Raw genomic sequence first — 22526 nt, forward strand, 5'->3', positions numbered from 1 at the left:
GAAGCATTTATTAATCATCTCATGTGCTAGATGTAGCAATGAGGAACACAGACTGCAGTCCAGTCTCTCTGTCAGATTTACAGTCTTCTAGATGGACTAATGATAAGCTGCAGCTATAACTTAACTATACAAAATGATTGTGTGCATGCAAAAATAATTTTAAGTGTTGAAATAAGAAGAAAATACGACATGAAGGTATAGACAAAGCAGGGAGGGGGCGTGGCTATGTTCCCAAAGGAAGACAATGGTCCTATTGATAGTTGCTCGTAATAATGTAATCCATTGGTTAAATAAATTAAACTTTCTTTGTTCAAGCTTTCTCACTTACAGGGCAAAAGGAAAGAAAAGGTTGGTATGGGATAAAATAATAAGCACTCTTTTACATACAGCATGCTTTTATTATTTTAATACTGGTAATGAATTTAATGGGTGCAAAACCTTATGTGGTAGAAACTATTAATCATTGCTTTACAAATAAAGAAACTGAGGTCCAGGGATTTAAGAACATTGATTAAAGCACAGAAAGCCCCCTGGGCTCATGTTCTTGCTGACTGGGCTAAGGGGAGTTTGCAGGGGCTATTAGCATAAGCTAGAGAAATTGGCAAAACTTCGACTATGAATTGAGTGAAAATTTGAGCATTGAACAGGAAAATGAATTATTCAAAGATTCCGGAGCAGACTATCCTATTTCTGTGATAGAGAATGCAGTGTCCCTGAAGCACTAGGTGGACTGAGCCATCATAATTCAGAACTTGGTGCTCAGTGAGGTCCTTGAGCGGGCTTAAACTCTTTGTTGCTGAAACACCAAGGAGAGGAAGAAGCATATGCAAAGAGTAAATGAACCATATTCCCCAAAGAACACTGGTTGTTTCAGCTGCATTTTAGTACGCCTCACAGCAGAACGTTCCAGTTGAAGCAAGGAGCATATTCCTCCACACTCTGTCACGAGCTCCTTACTCTTTCAGAGAAGAGAACACTGAAACACATTGCCTTAGATGACCAGGGATGCTCTACAGTGGCATCAGAATCCACCTTGGTTGGAACAAGATGGAAATGTGATTCTCACCCCTGTAACTACCCTAGAGGGAGTGCTGTAGGCTTCGTAGACACCTCTACTGCACCCCAGCTCTCAGTGCTGTGCACCAGTAAGTTCTTCCACCTACGGTTCCCATCTCTGAATGCAAGGTCATCATTGTGGCCTTCATTTATAGCCCTTGGATCGCCAACAATGATTTAAATGGGGGAAACCTAGAGAGAGTGGCTTTTAAGCTTAACCAGAGACTTCATATCACTTGTTTCACTTGCAGTTGTATAAATAAGACTTTTTCATCAGAAGACAGATTCAAGAGCGGTTGTGAAATATAATTTCTTGTTAGGAGATTTGCGAAATGAGTAAGATAAAAATGTTTTATTATTAACTAAAAAAAGATAAAAAATAAATTAAAAGATGCTAGTCCTGCCTTCTTTGTCACTGCGGAAACCACAGATAGAGAATTAAGCTAAGCATAGACTATTATGAAGAGATATATTGGAAGAAATATAGTGTGGTCAACGTGAAATGGATTTTCTGTCTTTACATTTTTAAAGAAGGTATGCTGATTTTAACATCTTTCATTTAACTCCATTTTTGGAGACTTCTATACATGAATTCACTGGACAGTCCAAAAAATATAGTATTCTCCAACATAAATTACCACATGCTTCAATGATCTTTAAGAATTATTGATCTTTAACCCAAAATACAATGTCTGTATTGCATATCCCCTCCCGAGGCTCAAAAATAATGGAGCATGAAAAAGGAGACAGCTTGTAAGAGCCAGAGGCAAGAGGTTATTACCACCACAGTGTTCTCTGGATACAACTGTGACCAGCATGTACAAGATCTGTTCAAGATCAAGCCAGACACAAATTCTGTCATGGATCAGTGGGGTAGTCATGAAGTCTCACCATGGCTGAGGAGCCATTGTGACTGACGATTGATAGGGGAAAGAATCTTCTACAGGGATTCAGGCTATGAGAGGCTATACATGCACCCATGGAGGGTCTTGAACCCAGGCACATACAAGCAGCACTGAGTGAACTCAGTGGGCTTTTAAAAAGACCACATGAATTTTGGAGAGAAAAGTGGTAATTAAGAACTATAGCATAGGGAATAGGGGCTAATTTGGTAAAGCACAGATGGCATGCATATATTAAATTGTCAAAAACTAAAAAAGAGAAAAAAACCAATATTTTCATATTTATACACTAAAGTAATCTCTGTGGGAGGTAGGGATATCATGCAAATTTTCAAACTGTATTATGAGGTATGATTCTCACCTGTCATAAACTGTATTCTTTAGAATGATTTACAGAAGAAGCACTTTGGGAGGGGGATCTGTAAGGGTAATTATGGACAAGCAAATGGGAAAGATCTGACTGAGAGTGTGACCTCAGGGCAATATAGTCTTACCTTTCTCTTCACGGAGAAAGTTACAAGTTACACAGACAACTGTGTCACCTGAGAGGAGCGGGTCTGGCATTGGCTTTGGGACACCTCTGAGGAGCAGAAGGGAGGTGCATCGTGTAACCTGTCGATCATATAGCACTCATCATCTATCCAAGGGCAATTTTCAATCTGCAAACTCCACACACACACGGAAATGCGTAATAGCTGGAGATCTAGGAGGTCTTATTGCTGTTCTTTTACTAAGCAGAACAGTTGACATTGCCAGTGTACAGAAAAGCATCCTCCACAGGAAATGCCACATGCCCATTCATTTCCACTTGTTTCCTACAGTGGTTCACTTCAGGAACATGTCTCCTTGAAGATGTTTTATTCCCAGAAAGAGTAATCCAGTTGCTACATTTGTTGCCAATGCTGTAGTCAATGCACCTGCCTCCATCCGGTCTTCTATTCTGGATCTCCTAACTTTGGACTTTTCTTTGATTACTAGAAGTCTCACCTGGTGTCTCTGGCACTGTCTCAGGACAATAGATCTTTTCTGTTCCGCTGGCTACCCTCCAGTGAGTTTCTCCAGGTGTTCTGTCAGAAAAAGTCAATACTCAAGCAAAGATGACTTCATTTGTGAGGGAAAAACACTAGTTGACTTTGTTCTGATTGTAATCAAACCTTTCTCAAAGCATGATTATTGCCCTTTGAAGTTTACAGTCTAGTTGCATATGGAGCACTCCAGTAGCCTGGGAGACCCAAGTGTCCTGTTGTCATCATACTGTAGCTATCTTACCTCCTTACGATGATTGGCTGAAGCATACCTACAAGTGTAAAGACTTCCAAGTCTGCTGGAAATTTGTTATATCACCTCAGATTCTGCCAATTGAAAGGTTTCTCTTAACTATTACTTTTAAGAAACCTTTCACATAGAACAACATTGTAACAAGAGTCCACTGTAGGCTTCTACCCATTTAATGTGTCAACTCATCCACAAACTGCACCGGGGTTTCTTCTCTTCAGCAGATTACAGAAAACTCATCATGAAAATACAGAAATGAACATGGAGACAGGCAGCCATGGGAGCATGAAGGGGAAGGAGAATTATGGTATACTTGTTAGTCAGAGGTGTTGGATTTGCTGGAGAACAATCCCTGGTGGATCACTTCTGTCTTATAAAGGTTGATGTGGAAGACACTTAGAATTATGATTTGTGAGATACGAATGCCAGTTTCTTGTGGGAGAACATAGTCATACCATTACATTATTGACCAGAAAAATCACTATATTCCAGAGCTAGGCCATGTACCAGAAACTGTTTGAGTCATCTACTTCAAGTAGCACACTACAGTGTAAGACTGGGAGGTGTGTGGACTGCACTCTTCTTGCTTCTGTCTCTCTCCAGATACTGTGTTGGCAGCTGATGCCACGAGGTCCTAACTTTTCTCGAACGTATAATAGCTGAAACCCTTTCTGCTTTGGGGCTCCATTCAAAGATTTCTGCTAAGACATGCTGCCTAACAAACCCCAGAGAACCTGATTAGGCAGTAGGCTTTCATTTTAGTGGTAAAGGTTGAAGAGGAAAAACATCTTCTTTTGTCAAGATGCTCCAGTGTGCGGCAGATGTCTGCACCCCTAAATGAAACAAACTCTTCACACTTTACATGCTTGGTCTCCATCATGTCTTCACATTGGCCTGGACTGTTTCGGAGGCAGTGTCTTTATTTCTTTCCCTAGTTAGCCTTGAACTCATATTTCCAACCCCACTTCTGCTACTAACGTCCCTGGATCACAGAGGTATAAGACTCTTGAAGTTTACACCCTCTCAAGTGTGCTTTTCTTAGCCAGACAGCCAGAAGTCTTCCTCTTGCTTATCTCGTGTAATAAGTACCATGCCAATGGACCAGTGAGAGGTTTTGTAAGACCTTTGAATCATACGAGGAATTGGCTTGAAATGTTTTAGAAAAATATGCCAAAATCTAATTTTGAGAGAAAAAATTTCCCAATGTATTCTAGACATTAAGCAAAAAAGAAAAGATTTAAAACCATACAGGGATGTATTTGTGATCCTAAGTACTTGGGAGGTTAAATCAAAAAGATCACTTGGGGTCACAAGTTTGAGGCCAGCCATATCCCAAATAAATGAATAAATGAAATGTGCTTTTAAAGAAAAACATGTCCTTGAAATAATACATTCTCCATATTAGCACTTTTACCATCTCATTTTTAAATAAAAATTTAGATCACTAAGCAAGATTAAACAAATTAACTAATAAGTGTTGAAATGACATAAAAGGTTTCAGTTTTGCATTCTTTAATTGAAAATGGAGGCTCATTTGTGTAAACATTTCTAGACAAATCTAGCATCGTTAATTGGATAAAACATCTACTCTTCCCTAGAATGGAATATTAAAAACTAAGATTTCTACCTATGATTGTCACAGTGGTAGGAAGAATCATAATTCAAAACAACTCATCTGACTGGTATTATCTTCAGAAACATTCCCCAAAAAAGTTATCTTGAATTGAAAATAAAGGATCTGGTGTCTAATAGACAGAATGTGTTAATTTTGAAAAGAATAGAAAAGACACTGTGAAATTATAGTTACATGAGGCTCAGGCAAGTTAAAGCCTCTTTGACACACAGACATAAATACAAGCCTCAGGTAGGGTCCCCACGACTATCTGTCAATAGAGGGCATGAACACAGCAGGACTGATATGAGGCTGTGCTTTATCCTGCCTTGGGTAGGGAAACCAGCTAATCTGCACATGAGGAAAGAATTTGGGAATCAAAAAACCATAACAGGACGAAGACCCAGCTCTAACGATCAGGCAGGAACCTCATCCTGTGTTGTTTGAAACAATCTTAAGACCTAGCATCCAGGCTTCAATATTCAGTAAGATGTCGTGTTGTTCTGCCCTGCAGAATCCATGTGATGATAAACGACACAAGGACATCTGGTCCAGGGAGAAAACTTGTGATCATTTACCCAAATTCCTTGTGATTGGGCCACAGAAAACAGGTAAGGCTAGGCAGTGATGCTTCTTCCTTTCTCATTAGACTTGTCACATGACAGTATGGGGTCTTGTTTTGTGAGCTGTGCAAGCTCAATGTTGAACTATTGCACTTCCTCATGCTATATCGTTTGTCCTACCAGGCTCCAAAAGACCCTATTGTTTGCTTAATTAGACCTGAAGTCTAAATGCTTTAGCTGTAGAGCTTAAAACTGTTTACCACACCTCTGAAAATATTGCTACTTTTTAGTCTAAGGGTCTGGGTTTTTCTGTTTTTTTACTTATTGTGGCTTTGCCTAATTAATCCCTGCATTAACTTATACATGGTGATTTATTAACCAGACTCAGACTGTTTTACACTGTACATCAGGTTTGCATTGATTTCTGTTCAGAACCATGGCTGTTATTACTCACAAATTGTATTATATGTGTGTTGTTAAAGTAATCATTAAGTATTAATGTGCTGTAGGCTTGTTTTCTGCTATGCCCCAATATCCCCAGACCTTTTTCCCTTGGTATTTTCTTTTATGCACTGAAGGACAACTGGGTAAGGATGTAGTAAAAGAGAATGAAAGTATTTCACCAATGAGATGACACTTTCAATTAGAATGTTTTATACTTTCTTCAGGCTGCGACAGTTTTATATACTTTGCTTATATCCTGATTAATTAACGTTTTTATTGAGTTGCTGTATTTTGAATTCACTACTTGGGCTTCAAGCACCTTCATCAGGGAGAGCACAAACCATAACACAAAACAAACAGTCACAGTAAATAAGGCTTCTGTAGTGAAGATATTTGTAATACAAAGAAGTAGATCATTTTAAAAGTTGTGGGCAGAATTTTTAGACTATTAGATATTGGTTGCTGAAATCTTTTCTTCCTCTAGGGCTTTGAATTTTATTACAAAAGCAAGTTAACACAAATGCAGGGAGGGTGAAAATACAACACATATTTTCAGATATATCATGTTTTTGTTGTTTAAAATACGCATTAATTTCCTGCAACTCTCCACAGCACTGCTAAGTCACGAATAAATAGTAAAGAAATAAAACACCTCTGTGTTGTAATATTGTGTTAAAAAATTTAATTTAAAGACACTCTATCATTTGTCATTGAATATTATTTCTGCTTAGTTACGCTGAAAACCACACATTATTAACCATAAATCTTTTCCTCCTTATTATTTGTATTTATAAAACCTATATGTTATATCTTTAGATTTTAATATGTGGCCTATGCATGTGGCAATGATAAAGCTTTTATCTTTTTTTATAAAGAAACTTTCTCGAGTCAAACAAGAAGTTAAAGCAAAGAAATTGCATGTCGATATTCTTGTGGCAAGAAGTATTGTTCTAATATGAAAATGGTTCTAATAACTTGAAAAAATCTAACCACAGGTGCCTGTTGTCCATATTAGCAAAGCTCCTATTGCAGTCAAGGATTTGCAAATCTCCTAAAGGGAAGTCACAGGTAGCTGCAACTTAACCAGCCTTGAACATGCTTGATATTCAGCAACTTACAAATGATACATTCAACTCTAAAATAAACACGAGGTACAAAAATGGGCCCCAAGAGTTTCCTTTTTTTTCAGTTGTTGTAAGACTAGAAAGTTGTAAGATATGGTTTTGCCACTACTGAGTCTTAATCCTCTGCTGAAATCAGCCAGAGACTGAAGAAAGAAGAGCGTGGAACTCGAAAGCAGCTTGCCTCATATTTCTAGCTTTCTCTAGCAGCTTCTGCACCTTCATCATCAGAAGCCGTAGTACCAGTGTGAAAGAAGATTTCTAATAGCATCAAATTCAGCAGATAATTCTAAGTGCCATCTGTTCAGCACGGATTTCTCATAATTTGCCTGGCTTAGTTTGACACATGACAAGTAAGGGGTTAGCTGTGTAAAAGTAGAAAAGTTTCCTGAGTAAGACAAAACTTTTCCTCCAGTTCCACAAAGGGCATCTAAAGGATTGTATAACAAATAACTTAGAAAAATAATAGAAACCAGGGACAAAAATACAATGTTTTATGGCAGGTGACATAGCATGCATGCCTGACTATAGGAACATCAAGCTACAGGTCTCTCTTCCCTAGAAGAGTACAATGTCTCTCCCTGCTGCCCATGGACAAGAGGACACCTCACCTCTTTCTGTTCCTGATGATATGAAGATGTAGGACTCAGAACACAAAAGCAGCATTCCGTTTCCCAAATTTGAATACAATTCCACAGCCATTGGGTGATTCAAATTTTTATACTGAGTAAGGTTATAAAATATTAATTATTGGATATTCAGCAATAACTTTAAAGCATTCATTTATCTGTGCCCTGATCCAACCATGTTCAATCACCACACAGATATTAAACTATCAATCTTCTCAGCTCCTTGTAGGTCTTTAAAAAAAATCAAAGCTCTTTGCGCCATCCTCTCTCTTTTTTCTCATTTAATTTTGTTTTCTGTGACTCTGAAAAACAGTCAAGGAGCACCCTGGATTCCGTGTTCCTCTCTGCTTTTCAGCCTGTCTCTAACTCCCTTTCTTATGGAATTTGCGGTTCTTCTCATATTTTACTTTCTGACTTCAGGAGGGAAAAAAATCATTGTTTTCTGGAGCAAATCACATTAATACTTTAAGACTTCTACTATAATTTTAATAGCTCCATTTTTTATTGTGTTTGAGATATTTCTTCTGGCTGGCATTCAGCCTTATATTTGACCAAGAATAAGTTAAGAAATGAATAGTCCTTAACCCTATCTGTGTGTCTGTCTGTCTGCCTATCTATCTATCTATCTATCTATCTATCTATCTATCTATCTATCTATCTATCTTTTTCTCCTTCACTGATTTATATTAGTGACTATTTATTAAATTATATACCTTCAAATGGGTGTTAGATTTGCTTAAGGACTTTGTTTTAACTCTTTGAAATTCTTTCAAAACAGCTGTCTTGGGCTCTTTCACTCCACTAGGATGAAAATAAAGGGTAATTTTCGTAGTGTCAGTAGAAGTGAGCTCCTGTGTGCCACACCTACCCACCTCTGAAAATTACAGTTCTAGACACGCAGCAATGGAAACTCACAGCTCTAGGCTTTAATAGCTGGGAACTTATTGCAGTAGGTGGTCATGTCTGAGGAAGCAGTGAACCTCTAAATTCAGGAGCTTTGTACACCACCGTTAGAAGCCACAGCTTCTAATGTCAGGACTCCCCATAACTGAAGCCCTCTGGAACTTCAGATACAATGAGGTTCATTGTTTCAGTGATTTAACTCTTTGTAGTATTCTGTTCCTAGGTCTTATATCATCTCTTTCTGCTCTTTTCTAAGATTTCCATTATTGTTGTTATTATTATTTAGATTCCAAAGTATCTACTGTCCACAATTTTTCTTCTCCGAAAAATTTGACCACATCCTAGTAGCTGAAGAAGCAAACAGTGGGTTCTCAAAGTCAGTAGCTCTGCACTACATAACTGATGTTGTGGATTCAAGCTTTGAGGCACCTCACTAAAAATCTACAGAATCACCACCTATCCTACATCTAGATGCTGGTGTCAAGAACTGGAAACCCAGGATTCCATCTGTTTTTAGTGTTAGTTACCTGCTCATACAGTTTGGAGACTCAGAAGCAACCTTATTCCCAACTAGGGACTGTCCAGTCACAATATTGTGACATGGATATCCAAAGCCCTGCCAATAGCCTGACTGAGACCATCCAGTTGCCCTATCTATCCTTGAGGCCAAGAATGAGTTAAAACTGTCTTTGATCCCTGTGACTTCTTGAATGTGTTTCTCCTATTCAGATTGCTGTATTCCTTCCAGTTGCATCTGTAGAGCTGACATCATAGTGACAAATTCTTTTACCTGATTTTCACTTTACTTCTCCTTCAATTTGAACAGTTTTGCTGGGTATAATAGTGTAGGTTAGTAATAGTTATGGATTTTAGAACTTTGAATATATATTTTACCAGGTTTATTCCAAATTGTTAAATGTTATTGTTTACAATGTTCAGAAAGGACTAGTCAAGAGTAGGATTAGATACTGATTTCTTTATTTTACATTTGAGGTTAAAATCTCAATTCCATGTCTTCTGTATGTAAGATACAGTCCTTTTGTCTTCAGCAGCTTTTGCCTAGATGCTTAAAACAAGTTCCCTCTAACAGTGAGAACAACTAGAATATGATGCCCTTGTGAGTCATTAAACAACACCCTTCTGAGTGTAATTCAGAATGTAAATTTGTATCAAGAAGAAGTTTTTAAATTTTTCTAGAGCTTAATGAAAATGAAAAAAGAACATAGCAAAATATATGGAATGCAGAGAAGTTTATAGTACTATGTGCCTATACCAGAAATTATGAAAACTCTCATAGCAAATACTTAATGATGCCTCTTAATTGTGGTTATTCTTGCCACTCAAGTGGCAGGGAAGACTTTCCCTGCTGCCCACTTCCTTTGTAAACTTTGTGTATTTTGTTTTGTAATCCCTCAAGGCAGTAAAGTGGCCAGGCCTCAGCCTAATGAGCTCCAGCAGCCAAGACCCACCCCCTAGACCTCCCTAATGGTCATAATGGCACTTACAGCCTCTATCATTGTCAAGAATGTCATGTCAAGTCCCTCAACAGGACCCTCCCCAAACAATATTAATTTTAGGTGAAATTCTGAACAAAACCCACCAATCCCTGAACTTCACACAGAAACCAACCAATCACTGAGCAGGAAAACTCACCATTCCCTGAGTAGGAAAACCCACCTATCCCTGAGAACCTCAAGCAGAGAACATGACATCCTACCAATTTTCAATCTGAAAATTGTTGCCCCCAAAAGCTCTGCCCCTCCAAAATCCTATAGAAGCACTGCCCTTTGTCCAATTCCTGACTGTCTGCTCCCTCCTGGTAGAATAGGCAGCCACTGGATTCTTTTCTCCAGACTTTGTACCCTTCAATAAATCTCTTTTATGAGATTTGCTGCCAGGTGTGACTCACTCATCAGAAGTAGCCAAGAAGCAAAGAAGAGAGAGGAAGTGAAGAGAAGGAGGAGAACTGAGGCTGCTGACCACCTCAGCTCAGCTGGGGACACCCTCCCCTGCAGCACCTCTTCTGAGGAGACTTCCCCTCAAAACCACCTATTTCCTTGACTCCTGGGTCTTAGGATGCTTTCCCATTGGGATACTGTCCCACTTCAGAACTTTGTGGTTCCTAGGCTTCTGAGTCACAGGACACCTTTTCATCTGAGGACAAAGGCTAATATTAATATCTTGCAAAAACAATAACAGCCACCTCATAAATATAATATGATGAAATATAAAATAATAAAATATAACGAAAATCAGGGATAAATTAATAAAAATACAAATACAAAGGAATGGAGAGTTAATGCTTCTAAAGGAGAAACAATATTGGCAATTTATCAAATTAAGTAGGGAGAGGTTCTAATTTACGGTAATTGGAGATAAAAAGGGAGAGATTTCCACAGAGCTTGAGGATATTCAAAGAATCATTAAGATCTACTTTAAAAATCTGCATTTCAACGAAACTGGGAAACCTAAAAGAAATGCATGGACACACACATATACCATCATACCACAGCTAAACAAAGATAAAATAAATAAATATACCTATTGTAGTATGCAATGTCATAGAAGTGGTCAATAAAAATTTCTCAACTTAAAAAAGCAAAGATTAATTGGATTCTATTCAGAATTCTACAGAAAATGAAAAAAAATAACTAGCACTAATACTTCTCACTCTTTTTATAAAGCCAGTATCACCCTGATACAAGAATCTGACAAAGATCCACTTAAAATAGAAAACTATAGGTTAATCTTGGTGCTGAAGATGATGCTAAGCCTTTCAAGACAATACTTGCAAACTAAATTCAAGAACACATCAATGCAATTATAAAAGTACCAAATTGGCATCATTCAAGAGATTATTCAACATCATGAATTTCAAGTATATTCCAGCAAATGAGCCCACAGCCAACATCTTTTTTAAATGAGGAAAACTTTAAATCATGTCCACTAAAATTAAGGAAAAAAAGAAGGATGTGCAGTCTACCCATATGTCTGTTCAACAGAAAATTTAAAAATCTTTGCTAGATCAATAAGATAAATAAAGACATAAAGATGAAGAAAGGAAAAGAAGAAGCCACATTATCCTCATTTTTAGATATGGCTTTCAACATAAAGACCATAAAGACTTCACTAAAAGACCACAGTTTATAAACACTTTCAGGAAAGTGGCAGAATGCAAAATTAACACACAATAGTTGGCATCTTTTCCATAAATAAATAACAAATATATTGAGAAAATAATCTGGAAACCATGTTTGAATCTTCAGATTTACGTGTTTCGTTTGGAATACCTATAGAGGTCAGGACATTGGCAAAGTGTCGGGAGGGAAAGAATTCAAGAGCAGCAGACTTTGCCTTGGTATAAAGGACCACAGTAGAATTATAGAACAGAAAGGGTCAGAATGGAGTGGACACAGTGTAAAAGAGGGAGTACTGTGAGATAAATAACACAAAATACCTCTGAAAAGAGTCAAATGGAAATATATTAATGTAGAAACTTCCCAAAATACATACATAAATTTAAAAATAAAGTTTATATGCTCCTAGAAGACAGCAGCCAAGTCCCTACTAGGCATCACAGGCTGAAAATATCTGTTGTCAGATAAAATTACTGTCTTTGGAACTATTGGCTTGTAAGGTCTCATCAACCAATCATTACAGGTCATTGGGAATTTTCTTGGCTACCTTATAGGTCTGGATGGCTAGACCCTATTGCTGAAGATATCACATGCTTGAGTCATTGGACATGGGGCATTCAAGCTGGCGTTGACCCCTAAGCTTCATTCAGGCTGGTTAGCTTTCGTGCTTCTGAATGCTGTTATCCATCCTACTGGAGGAGAAACAGGGCAATCACCAATTTTATTCAGCTCTGCATTCTGAGAACTACAATAATAACGAGCTGGCAAAACATACTAGTGGTGGCATAAAGACTATGGGAGTAGCCCACTACTCTCTAATTGGAATTAAGGGTGTCTCTGCAGGATGAAACCCATCCTAGCCACATTATCTGGATACTGTACCTTGCAGGATAGGGGCTTTGCAAGAGAAATTGCTACTATTTCTTTGTCAAATGGAAATATAAGTAAACTATATACTAGTGACTTATTAGACTCATTAATTAAGATGCTCCTTTTTTGTAGTAGATGATAATTAACAGACAGATCCTCAACTTTTCAAGGTATAGATAATGAATAATGTGGAAAGTGCAAGCCTAAATTAGACATCTATACCAAACCCTCTTCCCAAGTACTCAGAGAGAAGAAGGTTTGGAATTCCGTATATCCTAGAGCAAATCGTTACCGCAAGATCTAATGGCTTAAAATAAAAGAGTACACAAAGTTGGATAGATCTGGGAGGAGTGATATAGGAAAGGGTAATGAATAGGACCAAAATACATTGTGCAAAATTCTCAAAGAACTATTCAAAATTCAGTAAAAATAAATATTGTTGATAGGCTAAAAAAACACAAAACACAAAATCAAAATCAAAAACCTCAGAAGCATTTGAGCCTTGTGTTGTGATACAGACAGTAATACATAAAGGAATCACTTCCGCAGCTAAACCCAAGACTAATGAGTAGCCTGCTTCTATTGCCTAAAAAGAACAAAGTCACACTTGTGACCAGATTTTAATTTCACTAATGTATGTATGTGCATGGCTTTCAGGACCACCAACCACAAGCCTTCAAAAAGAATCAATTGTACACTGTGTGCTATACCAACGTGGGGCTCTTTGCCAAATGAGTTGGGAAGCGTTTCCTAAATGAGAAATGGCTTCAGACAGAGCAGAAGCATCGGGAGTTTACAACTTTGGCATTTGCAGACCTATACCTTCAGCATTTAAGACCTAAAAATGAAACGAAGAGAGAAGGAGAAACACATGCACAGAGAGAGAGAGAGAGAGAGAGAGAGAGAGAGAGAGAGAGTTCACCCAGGTTCAGTTTGCCTGGCACCTATACTTTCAAAGCCGGTCTGTCCTGGTGTCCTTTCTGTTCCTGTCATAAGCACCACGACCAAAAGCAGCTGCAGATCACGGCCCATCCCTGAAGGAAGTCAGGGCAGGAACTCAAGGCAGATACCTAAAGTCAAGATCTGAAGAAGAAACCATGGGCTGCTGCTTACTGGCCTGCTTCCAAGCTCACATTGATTTATTTCTTATACCTTAATCCCCAAGACCATTGTCTAAGGGGTAGCTGGGCCCTCCCACTCAATCATTATTCAAGAAAATTTCCCTCAGTCAAACCTACACGCTGATCTTACAGAGTATTTTCTCAATTGAGGTCCCTTGTCCCCAGATGTCTCTAACGTGTACCTAATCATTTTTTTTCATTTAAATTCTAGTAAAAAACCAAATAACCAGTATAGCTTGAAGGTTGCCTTAGCACACTTGCCAAAGAAGTGATGTTTTCCCTGACAACTCCCTGCATGCAACACTCAGACACACGTATGGGCAGGATCTGTCATTTAAAAGGCCAAAGTTCTTTTCCCTATAATTTTGTTTATTCAGAGGAGTAATTAATTAATAATTAATACTTTTTTATAAAAGATCCATAAAATTAAAACCCCAGCCATATTTAATATTGCTTAAATACAGTCTATATGTCCTTTGATGTAGTATTGCATTTCTTATTTAATTCAACCGATTAAACTTGGAGGCACATGTTTACTATCTTTAATATTCTGTGTCATCTGCCGTCCACTGGGAGGGCTAGGTAGAACCAGGACAAATAAATTCAACAGGGATCTGGTCGGACTGGAAAGGGCTGGCCAGAGTATCATAGCTCTTAGAAGGGAAGCAAGGAGCTATGGGTATCCCACATGGAGCAGATAGCTTGGGCCCTGGGTCTCATTCTGTTCTATGACAGTGTCAGTGCTAGCAGCAGGGGCGATGGTGAAGGCGGCGGCAGCAGTGGTGGGTAGCGGTTGTGAGTGTGAGCTGACCAGCTAGGCAGGTCCAGCGATGAACATTTTGGGAGAGAACACTCTTCCCCATGTGTTACACATGGGAGCTCAATAAAACAAGCAGTCTCAGACGATCTTCTGTGGAACAAGTCGTGGGACAGGGAGTTCATAAACCTTGGGGAATGGGCGGGATTTAGGGGTGGGTGTTTCCTATTGGCTCCGTTTGGGATAATAGTGATGTTCTATTTGCACGGGGAAGGACTCAAGGTGTTTTCCCTATGTGACTGATGATCATGGTCCTCTCAGTGGGGCGTCATGCTTACTTGTTCCAGAGCCCATAGAATTAAGCAGGGAGTGGCCCCACTCCTATTGTTCTGATTTCTGAGATTTACAGGGTTTGAGCTCACTCAATCTTACCAGTTCTTCTGTCTGGTAGCATGGTCCACTTGCCCCACAATCCTACAGGCTAAATACACTTTCCGAGCAAAGTGATGGCTCCCTCACTTCCATTGTTAGTGACTTTATCTACTCGAGCCTCTTTTCGGTCTTTCTGTTACCTATGTACTTGAATCAAGTACACACCTGAATGTAAGTTTATTACAGTCAGCACATGTGCTTTGCTGATCAAGAATCATCACCAATCGTCACTGCCGTGACGTATAATAAACGACACATCAGCTTTTATTGAGTATATTGATATAATTGACTGAAATTAAACATCAATAAATGATTCATCAGATTTAGGTGCCGAAAACAGAGAGAGGCTCTCTGCACCCGCGACACCTGACTCCAGAGGGAAATTGAAGACAGATTGCTGAAATTCTACCTGGACTGAGTCTCCCATGCACATTATTTTGGCTGTGTAGCAGCATTCAATCAGAGACTTAGATAAATAGCGTCACGGGGACTAATATAAACACAATGGGATTGTTATGACAATGAAGCAACCTAGTTAACTGCAAGGAAACACTGGGAAGAATTGGTCCATGAAATATTTATTTTTGACATTGGTATGTTAATCTCCTCTTTTACTGCCATATAACATGTGTCTTCTTTCTTTGTAATAGGAACAACCGCGCTTTATTTATTTCTTCTTATGCACCCTTCCATCGTCAGCAATCTCCCTAGCCCGAAAACCTTCGAAGAAGTTCAATTTTTTAACGGCAACAACTATCACAAGGGAATTGAGTGGTAAGAATAACAACAAAAAGAATGAACTTCACTATTAGCACGTGCTCCATCATTGTGGAGCAATTACAGATGTGTGCATGGCATCTGCATAATTACAGAATAAATTTGTTATGCTCAATTCTACCACAGTGAATTAGAAATTAATTTATAATGATGATATGTTTAATCAGTGTTGCTTATAATTTGATTTGGGCAGTGCAATAATGATAATATTTTTCTGGTAAGTTAATATGATTGAATAAAGAATGTGGGGTGTTTTTTCATCAGAATTATTCATAAGGATATCTAAAATTCTCTTTAAGCATACTCTTATTTTTACTACAGTTCCTCCATTTATTTTGTTAAACATATAATTTGTCTTCACAGTGATGCCTGGGGTTGTTTTATTTTGTACTCTGGAACATGTGTCTTCATTAACCACATGAGCTGTGCATGCTGGATTGCAATGTAGGCAATATTTGTCATGCAAATTATAATAGAGCTTTCCGTAAACTATATCAATTCCACTCACACAAAAGAAGCATTAATTAGCACTTGATAAATGACAGCAAACTCTTAAAATAACAATACTTTCCATAAGCTAAAATTAATAAACTTAATATTGGAGATGGTATTCACTCTGGTGAATTTTATTTTTCTGGCTGTATCCCAAATTTCCAAGAAACTATGATCCTAGATTTAATTTCTGTTCCCTGGGTAAATAAGAAAAACCTCATGTGAGGAAAATTCCTTTCAACGCACAATTTGTAGGATATTATTTTGTGTGTTATCGTAACACATGAACCTTCTAGAATTAAGGCCTGACAAGAGCTACACCAGTGACCTGATCTATCTTCTCATCCTGAGTGAAATGGTGTTCACTCTCTATCTAAGGTGTTCCGCCATATTTTACTTTTACACTTTGAATTACATGAAAATTAGAGAGAGGGAAAAAAAGCAATTTTCCTTTATCTCTGAGTTGAAATGGAGGATGATTTTTAAAGCAAGAATACAGATGAGATCCTTCAGTACTCTTCATTTGGGAAACATAGTAACAAATGTCAACGAGGAAAATAAGTGTCTTCTATGAATTCTTAATTGCTCTCATTATTTTTTTTTCTAGAACATTGGAGGGTGAGAGAAGTGATGAGCTGTAAAGTGGGTTACACACATAATTAGAGCCTTGTACTGAATTAGCCTCAGAACATATTGATTCTATAATCTACACACAGAGGGACGTTCTGACAGCATATGGAGGAATGAACCGATGGAGACGTTGTAGGATCAACTCGCAGGAAATATCCCCTTAATTACTCTACATAAATCATAACGTGCTGATATTACTGCGTATACTACTACATTTTATAGAAGTTAAAAAGGAGAACGAACATCTCTGCCTTAATCCGTTTAATTTTTTAAAAGCTATTTTGACTTACATGTCTTTCTGTCTTTGTGAACTTGAATCTAACCTTAAGAATCTTAGTATTCAAATTTGCAAACATGCATTCGCTATTTAAAGTATCAGTCAAGATGATTGCATGATTTTGTATTTTATAGGCATAAACTGTAGATTTAAATTTGGCTTGTGATAGCAAAGAACGTCAGCTCCAATCCACTGTATTTCCCTATCATTTATTATCAATTCACTTAATCCTTCTCACTCTTTCCTTTTCCTTACATGGGTCAAAGGGCATAACCTTTGGGGTTCTTTCACAGGAGAAGTACACAGCATGGTGCCTATTTGGCTGACTTTATAGCACACTGACTTCAACTGGATGCAAAAAAAAAATGCAAAACCTTTTCGAATCCTCCTACAGACTATAGCAGAATAAAAGGTGCTTCTCAGATTGATTAATTATTTCTCTCTACCTGCAGGTATATGGACTTCTTTCCCACTCCTTCCAACATTACCAGTGATTTCCTGTTTGAAAAGAGTGCTAACTACTTCCACTCAGAAGAGGCTCCCAAGAGAGCCGCGTCTCTTGTTCCCAAGGCCAAGATCATCACTATCCTCATAGACCCCTCAGACAGGGCGTATTCCTGGTACCAGGTATGAGTAAGAAAAATACTTCTGAGTACATTCCGTTGTAGCTTGAATTAATAATTAAATAAAACTCAGATATACTGAAGGGTCAAATGTAAAAATATCTTAAACTAAAACAATATTACGTGTCTATCAGCTCTTTCTATCTGACTACCTACCTATCTGTCTGTCTATCTACCTACCTGCCTATCCATCATCTATATATATATATATATATATATATATATCCATCCATCCATCTATCCATCCATCCATCCATCTATCCACACATTCATTCATTCAACTACAAAGACCTAAATATTTAACTCATACAGAATTGGTTAAGGGATTTCAACACTGAAACAACAGAGAAAGCAATAAATACAAGAATTAACATTTTTCCCAAACAAAACACACATATAAAATGTTGGTTTGTCAAAATGTATTGAATCCAAAAGTCAGAATCTGAGGAGTGCATCTCTAAGAAGGAAAATTACTTGGTGTTTTAATTTACACCGGCTCTCCAGCATGATAAGTAAATACATAATAGTATCAGTCACCAAGTAAGGAAAGGAAACAACAGTCAACTACACAACAAGTGTAACCAACTCAATTAGAGGTTAATAAAACATAAATTAAAAGAAGTGATTAATTAATAAAAGAACAAGACCCATATTGTACTTCTTTGCTGGCAAAATGAGATCACACAGGGCTCAAAAATTCCAATATATATATTTTTTTCTGAAAACATAACTGATAATAACACAATTGGTGCATTAAAACCATTTCTACTATTATAAGTGATTTTGGAATTGATTATAAGGATATTTTCAAACTGACTGACAAATATTTAGGTATATTGAAGCCATACCTATTAAATAGTAGCCAAAAAAAAAAAAACAAATACAGATTTGGATATTGTGCTGCTATATTTACTTATAATGTTAATCTATAAGCTGTTAATGGAAGTGTTTTATCCTAATTTTATACATAACAATATATGATTGGCATTTGTTTGTGTGGGTGCTTTGAGGGGGTTCTCCAAATGTATGCTGAGAACATTCTCTATAGTCCAAATCAACTTTGAACTAAAACTGAAGGACAAGTAGGTATCAACCGTATGAAGTAGAAGACAATGACAAAGGAGTAATATTATAAAGTCTTTTGATTATAAAAACTCACATCACATTTTAAAAGCTCCTATGAAAACCCAGGTGGCGATTTGAAAAGTTGAGTCTGGGCTCATTGGGGCTGCCACTTCTGAGCAAGTGAAAACTACCAGTATCCTATTTGCTTAAGGGAATGTAAAATCTGCTGTTTAAAATATAGATTGGGACAGTTCAAAGGACCATTGAGAGATAGCGTCCTCAAAGCTAATGTAATGGTCTTATTAAAAAATCACAAGTGGATAAAGCTATTGAGTAGACGCAGAAGGCAGTATAAAGTATATGTGCTCAGGGATTAGAATCAACAGAGCTCGATGAAGAAGTTTCGAGAATGAACAAAGTTTCTCTCACATTGGGCCACTGGACGAAGAGCTATATCCCCATGTAAGAAGAAATGCTGAAGAAGGAAACAGGAGGTTGTGGGTGCTGGCAGGTGTGGGAGGGGGGTAAGAGTTGAAATGGCAGACTTTCGGAGATGATTGTGTGTAGGGACATACAGATCTCTGGGATAATATGTATACTGGGGTCAGTCATATGAAACTCTTGGGAGAAATCTGAGCTGGAGACAAGGATTTATGAATCAGAGGCATGAAGTCTAGGGGATAGAAATAGGAAGATCACTTCCAGAGATGAAAAATGTACAGAAAGACGAATTAAAGAGACCTTTGTGAGCGTAATGACTCCATGCACAGACAAACAAAATGCTGCCAAATGGGGTTGTGACTGCAGGGCCAGCAAGTTGCTATGAAATTAGGGAAATACACAAAAGAAGCCCGGACTACTCTCATCATGCTAAATGATGTGGGGGGTGGGGAGTGTGGCCAGTAGCAATAGGGTTAAAAGAACAAAACTGTGTGTATGGTTGGAGAGTACACGAATGGTGGAAAAGCATAGTACGCAGCCACTGCTCAGGACTCAGAGGAGTGACTCAGATGGGAAACACAAACCACATCATTTCTATGTAGTATTAGATGTGGGCTTAGAGGAAATATGTTCTGTGGTGGTGAGACTATGATTTAAGATGAAAAGTTTCGATAGAAGGAAGATCAAAAACATAGCAAGACAGCAAATGGATAATTGCTTCTGTAAAGGATTAAATACATAGTAGGACAGCAAATGGGTAATCGCTTCTGTAAAAGAATGCAGGATGAGACAATTGTGGTATAAACAGTTTAACAAACAGAAATATATTTTCCCATACATACCCATAAAGCTGAGTAATATAATCAGAAAGAAAACAGAGAATATTGGAAAATGGCACAGCTGTTCACACACGAGGTCGCAGCTGCTATGGTGACTTGAATAAGAACTGTGCACATCAAGGCTGAGAAGGACTTCAGCCTGTACCAGGGAGGGCCTCTCAAAGCTCCATTCCTTGCAGAGAAGCTAACGGCCACTAAGGAAGGGAGAATTGTCTGTGGTTTTTCTTTTCTTTTCTTTTCTTTTCTTTTCTTTTCCTTTCTTTTCTTTTCTCTTCTCTTCTTCTCTTCTCTTTTCCTTTCTTTTCCTTTTCTTTTTCTTTCTTTTAAGCAGTTTAATTGGCTTTTTTTATTTTTCAAAATAGCAGGCTTATTACCTTTATTGATCACAAATCTAGCCATTTTAACCGTGGTGCTGTCCAGTAGAAACAAAACAAACCAACGAACAAAACAATGACAACAACAAAACCAGACAACAAACATACAAACAAGCAAAACTTATCCAAGTCCAATGTACTATTTTCCTTTGGAAAATGACCTTATGTGCCGTGGTACAGCCCAGATGAGAAATGAATCAAGGCTTGTGTATAGCCACGCATTCTCTAGAATCAGATGTGCTCCTTCCCAAACGTTAAACAGCTTACATATCATCCGTTCTTTGTCCCGTAGGTCAGATAAAAGAATACAAATAGGAAAGGCTGGTAACTTATTATCAATCGTTTGCTGAAGTGAAAGCAAGTTTGGTTTTGATCCATATTCTCCATGCGGATTTTGGAGTTTCCTTTCTCATTGTTTAAATTATCATCACACTTTACTTCTAAACCGTACTGTGACTGATATTTTTTCTAGTTCATGAAGAGAATCCTTAATTGCATCAAACTCAAACTGCTTCCCAAATCTGCAGTGTACAAATTTCCAGTGTTAGAAAACAGCACTCAGTCTCTCTATAAGTATGGGGAGATAGTTTAGTCCTATAACTAAAAAGCTATAGGACTATTACAAGTAATTACAAACAAGCTTTAAACACTTTGGTGTATGTAAAATAAACAAAAGAAGTGAGCCAACCTAAAAACACAATTGTACAGCACTCAGCAGTGAGATATTTTTACAGAGCATCTTCTTTTTAAAAATTAGACAGTGATCTCATAGTGAAAAATATTTTTATTGACTCTCAGTTTCATTATTCATATTTCACTGACAGAAGCAAAATGTATACTTTTATGCTAAAATAAATGAAAATCATATAAGGGGTAAAAATCCTCCCTATCTTAGAGCATAAGCCATTGGTGTTTTGTTCAGCCCATGTGTTCGAGATGCCTCCCCACTTTTTCTTCTATTAGTTTGAGTGTGTCTGGTTTGATGTGGAGGTCCTTCATCCACTTGGACTTAAGCTTTGTACAGGGTGATAAGAATAGATCGATCTGCATTCTTCTACATGCTGACCTCCAGTTGAATCAGCACCATTTGCTGAAAATGCTATCTTTTTTCCATTTGATGGTTTTGGCTCCTTTGTCAAAAATCAAGTGACCATAGGTGTGTGGGTTCATTTCTGGGTCTTCAATTCTATTCCATTGGTCTATCTGTCTGTCTCTGTACCAATACCATGCAGTTTTTATCACTATTGCTCTGTAATACTGCTTGAGTTCAGGGATCCTCCCTATCATGATATACGGGTGTGTCTTAGTGAGGGATATTGTTGCTACAATGAAGCCCTTTGCTTCATGCTTCCACATCACTGTTCATCATTGAAGAAAACAATGCATTGAACTAAAACAATGCAGGAACATAGAGGTAGGAGCTGATATAGAGACTGCGGGGGTGAGGGGGGCAGGGCGGGCTGGAGTGCTGTGGGGGGCGGATCATACAGGCTGGGTCAGCTTGTTTTCTAACATAACCCAGGACTATCAGCCCAGGGAAAACCCCACCCATGATAGGTTGGACACTTCCCCATTAATTATTAATTATGAAAATACTCTAGAGTCAGATTTTTTTGAGATGTCTTAATTGTGGGTTCCCTCCTCTCAGATGACTATCCTGTATCGAGTTGACAGAAAACCTAGCCAGCACATACTGGATAGCATGCATAACTGTTAAGGGATGTATAAATATTAGGGCTACAGGACTGAGTATAGCAAATGAACATGAGCTATGAAGGAGAATATGGCATCAATTTCTAACTCTGTCATGGTAATTTTTGCTTGTGTTGGTGCATAAGTGCCTTCAATATATTCTATAGTGAAAATATAAAGTCCAACGTGAAGAAGTCCCACATCTTCAGAATGCCTATTCTAACTGTTTAGAAGTTCATTAAAATGTATAGACCTAGGATTCTGTTAACTTGGGTGTGTGGGATTTTATTTGCAAGAGTTTTGTAATAAAGTTAATTAAAAAAACTACCAAACACTGAGATGTAAACCTTAATCAAAAGTTTTAAATTTAAATATTTGTGAGAATGCCAAATGCTTAATCTATTTAGGATAGACTGAAATGTATGTCCTATATAGATTAAATCACTTGAGTGAAATAGAACGCACATAGTCCAGTGCTTATCTCTGACTGTTTT

At 37.8% G+C, this 22526-nt stretch overlaps 1 protein-coding gene across 2 annotated transcripts in view; it reads left to right on the forward strand.

Moving 5' to 3' along the window:
- The window catches only part of Ndst4 (N-deacetylase and N-sulfotransferase 4), a 332494-nt gene that overhangs the window by 292123 nt on the left and 17845 nt on the right, over nucleotides 1-22526 (forward strand). For both annotated transcript variants that reach the window (XM_039102716.2, NM_001191849.2), the window contains 3 exon segments: nucleotides 5360-5456; nucleotides 15473-15596; nucleotides 17451-17625. In XM_039102716.2, coding sequence (XP_038958644.1) covers nucleotides 5360-5456; nucleotides 15473-15596; nucleotides 17451-17625 — 396 coding nt within the window.

Source organism: Rattus norvegicus, chromosome 2, assembly GCF_036323735.1.
Source record: "Rattus norvegicus strain BN/NHsdMcwi chromosome 2, GRCr8, whole genome shotgun sequence".
In the NCBI taxonomy this organism is placed as follows: Eukaryota; Metazoa; Chordata; class Mammalia; order Rodentia; family Muridae; genus Rattus; species Rattus norvegicus.